We start from the raw sequence: 12,396 nt of genomic DNA on the forward strand, positions 1-12,396 counted from the left end.
GCCAATGGGAGTTTTACCATGTGTTTTAATGACTTGTGCTTGATTACATTTGCTAGTTTTAACCAAAGTTCATTTAGTAATTGGTATGATTCGGAGGAAGGGTTCACATTTGACATTCCTAGCTTATTAAAGAGCTCCAACAATGGCTGTTACAACTTTCATCTCTATAGTGATCCTCTCGGATATATATCCAGTCATTTTCTTTTGATAAACTACCCAACCCAGCATTCATTAACACTTAACCATCTGCAGCTGGCCCCTTCTAGTACCTTCTCTGTTGCTTTGATGATATAATTAAAAGCATTCTGTATTATCTTTTTCAGACTGGTAAGTCTAGGTACATCAGCTCTCAGCACATGCACTGTTTGTTATTTGATTCTCTCTGTATCAGCTGTTCCTTGCGACTGGCTCATTTTTCATATGTTGTAAAGATTAGCTGATGGAGAGAGAGATCAGAGGCATGAGAAGAGTGTGGCTTTCAACATTAGTAACCAGATGCTCATTTGAAATGGTGATGGAGTTTGTTGTTATCTATTAGATTACTTGCCTCCTTTTCTTTTACCTGAAGATAAACTGGCTTAAGCACTATTCAGTGAAAATTAGTGTCATCTTTAGTGGCATGTTATGATGGAGTACTCTTATCAGTCTAGTTTAGGGTGGCTGTTCTCTCCTTGTGTCTGGTTTACAGAAATCACAGCTTTGTTTATGCATGTGCCCAAACTTGTCTGTTTGACCTTTGAAGCTGTGGTTCTAATATTAATCTATGGGACTGTTTGGTTGCAAATCACCTAGGTGGTCTGTATTTCAGAGGATTTGCACTGTGGGACCTCCCTCCTATCCAATGTGATGTTCTGTTATTGTTTGTATATGCACACTGAAAGCTAACTTAGAGGAGCGTTTCAGTACATCTCCTTGTCTGCCCATACTTCTTGTGATGGAGCTGCAAGTAGGATCGCGCTGTGCTACTGTCTGTCCACTTTCACTGATTTTGTGTAACTTTATAATAAAGTTGCTTAGCCACAGCAAAACTGTATCAGTATGCAAATATTCTACAAACCTCAGCTAGTAAATCCTCACGACCCTGCCCTGTAGCTAAATAGTGTTATTCCAGCTTGCAGATGGAAAGACTGGATATATGAAAGCCACACAGACAACTAGCAACAGAACTAGCATTTTTGGGGGAGTTCCTGTTTTATGCTCTTCTACTTGGTCTCTCTCCTTATAGCCTTCCTGCCTTGGCTTGTGTTTGAGAGGTGGGAGGAGGTGTTACAGATCTTGAATAGGGAGGGAAAACCTGGTGGCATTCTGGCACTAAAGAAGCTGTGTCCTCTTTGTCGTCTTCAAGCTAAGAACTGTTTTCTTCCTTTGCTTTTCCCTCTCCTTACTACTTTTTCTTTCCTTTTCTGTTTCAGGTTTTTTTATGCCTCTTGTCTTCTTCCATTGTTTTATTAATTTTCCCTATTTTCCTGCCTGCTCCATTCCTTTCCATTTTTCACCTATTATAGTATATTAATATATAATATTCACACTATAATAAATAAATACCAGGCAGCACTTTTTTATTTGGAAAATATGAAAATTCTCCATGTCTTACAAATACACAAAGTGTTGAAACCATCCTCAGGATATAGAGCAGGAGGGAGTTTACTGACTTCCAAATATGAGACCTCATTATAACTAGTAGAGTCCTTATCCTCTTTGCATAAGAAACATTGCTGTTTGGGCTGGCTTCCACAGCAACATCTGGGTCACTGATAACATCAGTACTGGAGCATTGCTAGGTGAGCTCATGTTTTGTTAATGAAGTAATCTACTAAAAGCATATATATCATTTTTGAGTACAATGTACTTTACTGCAAGTGTTACACTATTATGATAAGAACTTTCCTTTGCAAGTGGGACTTGAGGAGATTCTTCCTGTAGTTAATAGTATGCCTAGCTTGAATTGAATGACCTGCTTAAGAAATGCCATCTAAATTATAAAATTTTACCACTTAAATACTTCGGTAGTTCAGTTTAGTAATCAAGAGAAATACACTGAAAAATGGCTTGCTAGAGCCGATATTCTCCGTAGCTTTGATGTTGATAAATATTCCAGCATGCTAATATTGGTTACTAGATATACGTATTAGCTCCAGACGTTGTGAGTGCTCCTTCTACTGAGCTAACAAAATAATGGAAGTAAAAGTAAATGAAAGTGATCTTGATCACAAACATCTGACTTTATCGCATCCTGAGTAAGAGAACAAAGATTGGAAGGAATATACTGATAATATAGCTGGTTCAAACTTTATTAGGAAGTCCAAGCATCAAAGTAAAAAACTAAAAATATAGGCAGCTTCAGGTGTGAATTGATTTTTCTTTTCTTTTTTTTTTTCCTCCTTATAACCTTCCCTGGAGATCACAAGTTTAATTATAGGCATCTCAAACGTTCCAGTGTTGTTTTTGTTTGTTTGTTTGTTTGTTTGTTTGTTTTTGGTTTTTTTTAGCTCTACAAGCTAAATACTTCTGTAGCTTTTCCATGCTGAGAAATAGTGGAGGGTGTTCAGACATCCAGTACACTCTAAAACAAGCTTACAGGTGTGTGGAAGGGAAAACGGTATTGGCAAAAAATATCAGGCTTCTTTTGAGATTGATTGCATATAGGTTTTCCACTACATCCCAAGAGTAGAGAATGTACAAAAGGAAGTAAAATGAGTCTTTCTGCTTTAGAGCTTTGTTCTTAACAGATAGTTGAAGCTATTAGAAACTTCTGAGTTTCTGAAACACTAACGTGCCACTGATGTGGTAGGTGAGACTTCCTTATTTGAAGGCTGTTTGGCTAATGATGAGAGCAGAGTTTAACAGACCATGCCCAACTTAGTAGACTGACTAGGCAAAAGCTGTGTAACTGAGCTGTGGCAGCAGTTGTTTCCAATGTGTAGTATAGAAAAAGGGGAGCAGATGCCATTTCCAATCCCTATCATCCTCCAGGAAGTGTTGGAAAAAATACGGTAGGGTTGTGTTTGCTAGTGGAACGTGCACAGCCTTGCATATTCAGGCAGGCACTTAGCCAGAAGCTTTGAATTATTGTACCCTGACATTACCCGCTGTAACTTTTAGCACTCTGGGGCCATTACTTTGGCTTGCTGCCCAGCAATGTGCAATTTCCACTTACAAAAATAAGAAGATGTAGCAGGAGTAATGACTCCTTGGAGGAGGTATTTTCTTTTGCAACAAATCAACCCAGGGCCAGCAGGTGTAAGTTTATAGACACAGTCCAATAATGGCAGCCTGCACCGTTCTCCGCTCTGTTAATCCAGCGGTAGATGGACAGGAATAGATCTGTCTTTGTAAACTTTTCACCATCCATTGACTTGATTGTAAAGTCAAACTTTTTTAAATGGTCATTCAAAATTCTATTATGACTTCTTTTTTTTTTCTCTCTCTTTTCCAGGCACCCTAGAATTCACATCAGAACAGGGCTAATGGATGCTCACCTCTACTGTCTGAAGAAATATGTGGTAGACTTCCTTGTAGAAAACAGGTAAGACACCTGGCGAAACATGAGTAGCAGCAGGTATGCATGCTCACATATGGTTCATACCCTAGCTTTTAAAGGAAAATTTGTTTCATTAAATCAGCTGGCATAAAATATAAATGTAAAAGAAAACAGTTTTTAAAACACTAACTACACTGAAAAGAATGTGAAATATTACGTCTGAGTTTCTTATTCAGATTTTTTTTAAAATCTAATAACAGCTTTTTTGAAAATCTAGTAACAGCAAAAATGAAAGCTAAAATTTTTGCTTTTCTGCATCCCTTGTTTTCCTAATGTATCTGTCCTTCTTGGCTGCTCATTTTGCCAGGGCTCCCCCATTGTTAGAGCTGTGAATACATTTCTGACCTTTGATTTCCCCTACCACAGTCTGTTTTGGCCTTTGAAATCACCTTTTCTCTCCCCATTCACACCCACCACCACTGCAGGTGGGCTATCTCTGCAGCATCCTATGTTTTTAGCTTGTGGTGTTCCTCTCTAAAAACTCTGAGACCACCCACTGAGAGTAAGAAAAACATCCATTTATGGAAGCGGAGAAGGATCTTAGCTATAATATTTCATGAAACAGACAGAAAAAAACCTTGTTTGTCTTTAAAAAACAAACAAATGAACAACCCCCTCACAGTATGTAGTTCAGTTTTGAAATGACTTCTAGTTCTTAGACTTTTTGTAGCTGTGTCCTGCCCACTGTACATACTGAATACTCTCTGAGTTTTCAAGAGCATTTCTCCCGTTTTAAGTAAGACGAAAGATAAAGGAGTTGGCTAAGTGTTGTGTTCATAGTGCTTTTCCTTAGCAGATAAATGACATGTAAGAAAACACTGAGGGAGGAAAAAAGGAATTTCTGGTAGTCTTGATCGTATGCAATGCTGGTGATGCAAGTCTTCAGCTGGATACGTGATTGAAGGCTGGTTTCCAAGATAAGATGCTGTGAGTTAAGTGGAAAATTGGTGTTAACCCCCAGGACAATTTCTTACCATGCGTAAGAGTAAAGCTTATCCATTGCCGTGACTGGCATGTGGAGGCATTATACAAGTCATTTTAGTGTTAGTTCCTATTTGTATATAGGAGCATGTTTGAAAGGTGAGAAAGCTCCAGGAGCAACAGGTAATTTAAATATGGAACAGGTCTATTATTCAGTAGAAAGTCAGTGGCAATTTGGAGTCCTTAAAGATCATATGGTAGTGTGAAGTAGTGTTTACTCCTTTCTTTTGTCATAATACAACCTGTAGAACTCATTTCTTGACATCCCAACCATCTAGTTTTGCTGGGATTAGATGTTTTTGAAATATTAGACATTTCACACATTCACTTCTCTTTCCCCGGTATTTCATGCTGTCTTGAATCTAGATCATTAGGTCTGTGGGACAAGGACAGTCTTTGTTAGACATGTCACATTGCATGACACAAGCTTCTAAGCATAAGTAGTGGTAATTTCAGATTTCAAGGCTTTGTGTTATTTCTATTGAAACTGGTGAGATCTTTGGCTTTGTCAGTAGCAGGATTTTATCTTACATTAACCAAGGCCAGCAGAGGGAAATTCTGCTTTATACTTCTAGAGTTGTTCCCAAGGCTCTTTCTAAAGTCTGACTGTTTGCAAGTATGACCAGGACTTTTTCTTTTCTATAGAGATCATTCTCTATCTTCACTATTTTAGTGGAACTGTTCTTAATTTCCGTGGTACTTCCATTACAAATACATTATTGTAGCAGCTAGACAGCATTTCTATAACCTGATAGCAACATTTGGATTACTAGTGGCAGGTAGCTGCTTCATTCTTTATTACATACATGCTTATTATTCAGTCAATTGAAAGAGTCAATTGCAAGCAATGTGCTTTCTGGCAAATCTGGGGAATGGGACTTTTGCCATGATGAATAACGTGGGCTTTCAGGCTTCTGGCATTGGTGGGCATTCACAGCTTGTTTTTCTTCTCTGAGGAAGGGGAGGACGGAGCATAGTCAAAGATCTTTCCATGTTTGGCAGCAATATACCAAGGCTTTTGAAAGACCCTGTGGAATATTTTTACTCAAAAGTACTGAGATCTACATAATTGTTTGGGTTTAAGGATTTTTTGTAATACTTTTGTTTTTTAGTCCAGAGAGAACCGTTAGTAAGATTTTTGCCTCTCTGCAATCCCGCACCAGGACTGGAGAAGCTCAGATGCCTTGTTTAAATTGTGTGTGTTTAAAACTAACAGCAGGGATTGAAGTGAACAGTGAAGCTCTTGTACGATGCCAGGAAGTACTGACACAGTGTACTTCCTCAATATTACAATATTTACATTGTGTTAATATTTTAACAGTGGGTTTGATGGCAGGCAGAACACCTTTTTTTCATTGTTTGTAGCTCAGTGAAGCATTTACATTTTTTCAAATTTTATTTTGATGTACGAGAGCAGAAAAATGTTGCCCAGCAGTAAAAATATCAGACACTACAACTAGCTTTAACTCACTATTTTATAGAAGAAAATTGTGGTTACTTCCAGGTCAAAGAATTACATGAAAACTAATGTGATGATGTACCTAGGATATGTTGCTCAAGATGAGATACCCAGTGTAATCCTTAGCGTAGCTCTAAAGCTATGGTTAAGAGGCAAGAGCAAGCTCTCTCCCCATGAATATAGTTTGTATATGTACCTGTATGAATAAATTGCATTTCTCCACTTTGATTAAATCCATGTATGAGCTGTATGTGAAGTCCAAATTCACAAGTGACTAATGTGAAAGTGAAAAAAAAAATAGAAGTTTAACTATTTAACATTTTGTCAAGTGAATGTGTTTTCCTCTAGGATTTGGGACAACAGCTTTGTAATAGGACATCTCTAGAAAAAGACTCAACCAATGGTTAAGGTCCAGAGTGGTGTCATGATATGAAGGTTTCATTATCAACTCTTGTCGCAGACTTGCTCTGTGATACAGGACAAACCTCTTAATTTTTTTTTTATGCGCTTCTATCCTCCTCTGGGTGGGTTTATTTGGAGAATAAACAATATTTGTAAAGTAACACTGAGTTTCTACTACAGAGGATGTTAGGAGAGGTCAAAATATTATTCAGTAGTCCATAACATAGTTCATAATATTTTAGTGTAGTTTATGAACTGTTTTAATGAGACTGAATAATAGGTTCTCCTGCCTGAAGTTTTATTGCACTGTAGCAAACCAAACAAGTTCTTGAGTTTTAAAAAGTAGAGATCTGTAGTGTGTTTGAATTAAAGTCGAAAGAAATGGTCTGTGTATCAACCCCCCCTGAAAAAATGCATGTCCAGACAAAAATCAAAAATATCATATCCTTAACATTGTTTAAACTTGGGGTATTTCGTTTTTCAAGGAATGAAACTGCTTGCTCTTTCCTTTTCTACGGGGGGGAGGGGGCATTATGGCAGTTAAATCTCCATCTCCATTTATCTCTCATCTACTAGTTGAGTGCTAAATCTTTGTGAAATCAGTCCTCAAGCATACGACAGTGCTGTCATGCCTGACTCTCCCATAGTGAAAGGCATGTGGTTTCAAACTGACTTTGGGAACAGCTGAAAAAAATGATTGCCCCCAGCTATTTGTTATTCCCTTCAGCAGGAATTTACCCCTTCCCTTCTCTCCGCACCCCTGCCTCAGCGGGATGGAGTGATTATCTCAGTATTCGCTAAGCGGCTTCGGGGCGCAGTCGGGCTGCTCAGGTTAAACTGCCTTCACGGGCAGTGTCCGTCTTTGCCCCGGGGTGAGCGGGAGTACTCGGAGCTCACAGGCACCATCCTCGCCGGGGCGGCGGTGAATACCTGGCACTGACGGCTTCTGGAACTGTTCCCACTAGATTAATGAGAGGCCACGGGACCATACCCTATTACCAACCAAATTTATCCCTCCTTAACGTAGACTTTGACCTAAATGTAAACAAGGAACAGCTTGTTTGGACTCAATATTCTGCTGATTATAACTGTCCACAGAGATTTTCTCTGCAAAGACCTTTGGTTCTTTCCCAAGTTCCTTTCTGCATCAGTGAGGTTTGTGTTACTGAGATTGGTCTTGATTTGGCTGTCATGGTGAGTCTGCCAGATTGTATCACGTCTTCATGCGGAGCTGGTATGAGGTGGGTTAGTTAAAAATCTATTCTTGTAGTCAGGCAAGAGCTTTTCTTTCCTAAACATTTCCTTTCTCAGAATAATGCTAACCTGAGATCCTTGCACGCAGTGGTAGGTGCTACACTTTGCAGAGTGGGGAAAGACAGACAAGTACAGGCCATGTGTTAGATGCAGGAGCTGCTCTGGCAGCGCAGGGCAGGGATAGTTGAAGGTGAACACCTGCACTACATGATGAACAGCACAATATTGCTTTTCTTGAAAAAATCTTTACGCGGGCCAAGCCAGCAGGCTGTAGACAGAAGCAGAGGCTGTAGCTGGCTGGGGGCACGGCTCCACCCCACAGCTGGCGGGCCTCACACCCCCGGGGCCCTGGGGTGGCAGCCAGCACGGTAGCCAGTCCCTTTTTTGGCACTCTCCTGAGCGTTAGGTTGGAATCCTGCCTTATTGCTGCATTCACGGCAGATGGAAGAAGAGAGTCCTTATTCCCTTCTCCCTTGTGAACTTCATCTGCAGTGGAGGGCAGGATCTGGGCCTGTGCTTTGTATGTGCTCACAGGCTGCTTGCTAACAATCCCAGCAACACTACTAGCAGAAAAAAAACGTGATAAAGTGAAAACACGTAGTAGTTTGTATTCTGTTTTTCCAGAAAGATTAAGCTCTAGCCTGGTGAAATAAAAGATACTTGATTTAGTGTAGGGAGAAGGAGAAATATAAAAGAACTCCTCCCCCTGTAAAGTCTTAACACTGAAAATCCAAACTTGCTCTGAAAATTTACACTCTGTTGCAGTGGTTCCTTTTCTAAAGGTGGTTGTGGTGGGTCTCTATGTAATCTCTCTATATTCATAAACATATGTATGTGATATGCATTTGTAATATATATTTAGCCTGCTTAACTCAAAGTGTATGGTCCCACTTAAAAGTTCCCTCCTAAAATCACTTCTGCCAAATTTCATCAGTGCAGATTTTTTTTTTCCCAAAAAAGGTATTTTTCCTAACTGTACAGCTCATCATTGATGTGTTAGTGAAACCTTAGTTGCAGGTTGGATGCACAAAGCTACATTTAAAAATACTAAATTAGCAAAGTTAAATACTCAGCAGTTAGGAAGTGGAACAATTGCGGCTTCCTGCGCAACGTTTTGCTGCTGTGTGCGCCGCGCGTTATGGTACAGCTTCCAGTTACACGATTCTGTACTGTTTTTCCTGTGTGATCATTGCCTCACTTGGTGCACGAGTTCCTCAGTGAAGGGGATGCTGTTTAATACTTAATTTCTGTGGTCCAGATTGGTTCATATTAAGGCCGCCAGGCTTACTTGTTGCTCACCTGAAGATAAAATAATTACTTTCCTTAGGGATTCTTGATGCTCATCGCTATGATACTGTAATGCTACACATACATTTCATTAATTGATCTTTGCCGCACCACTATGAGTGAAATAGTGCTTTTACCCAATTTTAAAGGGGGAAACTAAGGCACAGCCCAACAGTTTATTTGGAGTTTCTTTGTTTTAGGTACTTCATTTTTCAGTCTTTACTATGATACAAAGCTCTCAATATTGAAAGAATTTTTTCACTGACGGTGGTTGTTCTAAAGTGACACTAATCAAATAAAAACCGTGCAATCAGTGGCAATCTGCAGAAGTTACATTTATATTCTACGTTCAGCAGCATCTACAAGCTCCTTTGAGAGAAGCAGGGGGAGGAATCCAGTTCTTTGGGCATCGTTTATTTGCCTTAAATATCAACAGCTCTTTTCTCCTCTCGTAGCCCCTTTGCCTTGTACATTTAACACACGTGTTCTCACAAATGAGGCAGGCATTCTTCTGCCTCATTACACAACCCCGATTCGTCCCCAGGGCATAGTCCATCTTTGCATTGGGTGAAGAAGAGATCAGGAAGGGGAGAAAATAGGTGAAGATGTTTTTAAGGATTGTATTGTAGTGCGTTCACAGAAGGATGCCTTAATTAAGATTGTATAGGCAACATAATTCTAGCTTTTCTTAATTTGAGCACCTGAATTGTTATCCTGATGTTCATTTAAAACTGCACATATATATATGTGACATTCTTTGCATTAATCAGTGAGGCTGAAACCTAAGTTTCTCACACAAGCCACTGTGATTCCAGCTAATGGAGTAGCTGTTATCAGCGTAGATTTATCACCTTTTGGGTCAGCTGACAGAAGGTGATGTGATGCTCTAAACTTCAAAGAAAATCCTGCTTAGTCTCTGTAACCTTGGCCTGGAGTGTACTCTGTTACTCTGAGGAGCTGTGCGTAAGCAGTCCAATTACCTTGCTGGAAGAAAGAGAGAATGGAGTATGCCCAGCATAGAAGGACTCAAAAATTTAGCTGCAAAACAAACAAGTCTTTTAGGCATATGCAAACAGAAGTTTTTCAGACTTAGTTTGATGTAGTAGGGGTACTTTTTATGAGTTTACAAATTTAATGCCCTGATGAAAAGATGACCTTGTGCCAAATTGCAAACATGGAAGTGCAAGAACTTTTCAGCAGAGCAGTTGAAATATTTTTAACATGGACAAAGCAAAGTATTTTTCTGTAATTTTGTTCTTGGAAATAACTGAGGCATTTTGATGAAGCTATCCAAAAAAAATCAGCTTGAGGCAAACACCTGGCATGGTTAATTTCAGCCAAAAGAGTTAAACTTTGGCAAAGCTTATGAACAGATGAAAACAGAGCCTTATAATAGGAAATGCTGGGCAATTTATCTATAGGCACCCTAACTGCACCATTTCTGAAAGCGCTTCATCTGATTTTTTTCTGAGAGCAGATGCATTGTGTATTTGTTCAGATGTTACGATTTCGCTGTTGTATACAAGAGTAGTATTTGCAAGGTAAAATCTTTGCATTTTAATTGTTAACACATTTTTTAAATCACTGTTTTGGTCTGAATCTAGTGCTTTTGAATCGTTGGATGAGGAAATGCCACCGTTTCCAGTGTATAGTCACCTGGGATTTGGGCAGCTCTGTTTTGTGGCCAGAAAGAGTGATTTGTGATACTAGAAGGGCAAATTAGAACCATCGTGAAAGGCAAGAATGATAAACAGCAGCAGTGTGGTCGCTTTGAAAGGTCTGACTAAGCATTCCCAGTGCTCGCTTGCCACCTGGGAAATAACTCTCCCTGTGGAGCCTTCCTCCCCCAGGGTGCAGTCACAGGAGGCTGAGCTAGGGCTGAGGAAACAGAGATCCGCTCCACTCCAGTTTATTCAGCACTGGGGGCCTGCCTGCCAGAATTCGCCAGCAGAGAAACTCCTTCTCTGAACTGAGCAGATTTGCAGCAAATTTTATACCCAAAGTCAGCGTGATTTGTGTGCAAAGTTAAACATTGTGTTTTGAACTGCTGAAATAAATTGGAACAAGCCGTATGAGATCATAGAGCTCTGCCTTTCCAAACTGCTTCAGCTGCAATCTCAGAGCAAGCATCTGCCTTCTCAGCTCCCTCCATCGTATCCAAAAAGCCTCAGATGGGCCACCACTAGAAGGGCAGAACAAGGGGAGACTGAGCTGTCTCAGTGCTTTGTGCTCTGAAATCTGTGGCCCTAAGAAGAGCTGACATGGAGACACCCGTCTTTTCTCTGAAAAATGACAGGGGCAGGGTGAGGAAGGCAGGGATCTTTGAAAATTGGAGGTATGAGTGACTCGCTGTGAAGCTCCTGCTTGGATGACTGTGTGCTATGCTGTACACAAAGGCCCCTGCAGGTTTATATTAAGGTGCTGCCCAGACTAAACCAGTGCATTTTTTTTCTTTTTCCCCTCTAAATGCCTTTTTATCATTCAGGCTGTCACCTGTGTTTCCTGGCAAAGGCTGCTGGCTGGGGGAGGTCTGGCAGAGCTGAACACCCAGCTTGGTGGTCTTTGTATGGCTGCCTGAAAGATGGCTTAAAACAGAACCTGCTCTGTGAATACCTGTGAGTTAACATGTGTCAGCCGTGTGGCTGGAAGGTTTCTCCTTTGCTGTAAAGAGAGATTTTTTTTTAATGAATACTTTCCTTGTGATTAAAATGGGTAAATAAACAAATAGCTCCTGCAGGAAGTATACTGTGTGAAGACAGAGCAAATAAATTGTAGCTCTCCAAACAAGGAAAAGAAAAAAAGCCAGCTACTCCTTAGTGCATTTAATCTGTTAGAATGTGAAATGGCAATTTATCTTTCCCGTTTCCTTTCCTCGCCAAACATATCCAGCTGTTTGAGCTTTCTCTGCTCCGTGCAAGAAATGCCAAGACTTGAAACTTGTTGATGTCCTCCTCCCCCAGAGGATCATTACCTTCATCATCTTTCCATGGTACCAATCCAGCTCACTCCTGAGACCTTAAAATCCAGTGATCCAAACTAGATTTAAACAAATTATGGTTTTCAGCAAATCATTTCTTTATTAAATACAGTTCCTTTCTCTGTTAGTGGGTTTACCTGGAGCAGTTGTATCTTTGGATGTGCTAAAATGAGCTGATTTAGCTTTATAAATAATTGCAAATCTTTCTATGCGAGACCATGATAGGCCGTATTGGCTATGAGCCTGAGATGCTTAAGCGTGCTTGTTCACAAGTAGCACAGTATTCCATGCATGCGTACTGACCGTAATGCAAATTCTCGTGAAGGTAATCTTAAAATTTGTTCACTTGTCCTTTGGCAGTGACCTGCAATATCTGATAATGATCCTTTGGGTTCCCTTTGAAAAGTGAATATATGAAGGAAGGTGAAAATAGCCACCCACGTGTCAATGCGTTGTTTGGGAGGGATATCTGGCAGTCTTCTGTCTAAATCTCTG

At 40.1% G+C, this 12,396-nt stretch overlaps 1 protein-coding gene across 1 annotated transcript in view; it reads left to right on the top strand.

Moving 5' to 3' along the window:
* The window catches only part of EIF2B3 (eukaryotic translation initiation factor 2B subunit gamma), a 101,069-nt gene that overhangs the window by 47,320 nt on the left and 41,353 nt on the right, over positions 1 to 12,396 (top strand). The window contains exon 6 of the mRNA XM_062581902.1: positions 3,437 to 3,526. Coding sequence (XP_062437886.1) covers positions 3,437 to 3,526 — 90 coding nt within the window. The remainder of the gene's footprint in view (positions 1 to 3,436; positions 3,527 to 12,396) is intronic.

The sequence above is a fragment of the Rhea pennata genome, chromosome 8 (genome assembly GCF_028389875.1).
Source record: "Rhea pennata isolate bPtePen1 chromosome 8, bPtePen1.pri, whole genome shotgun sequence".
NCBI lineage: Eukaryota > Metazoa > Chordata > Aves > Rheiformes > Rheidae > Rhea > Rhea pennata.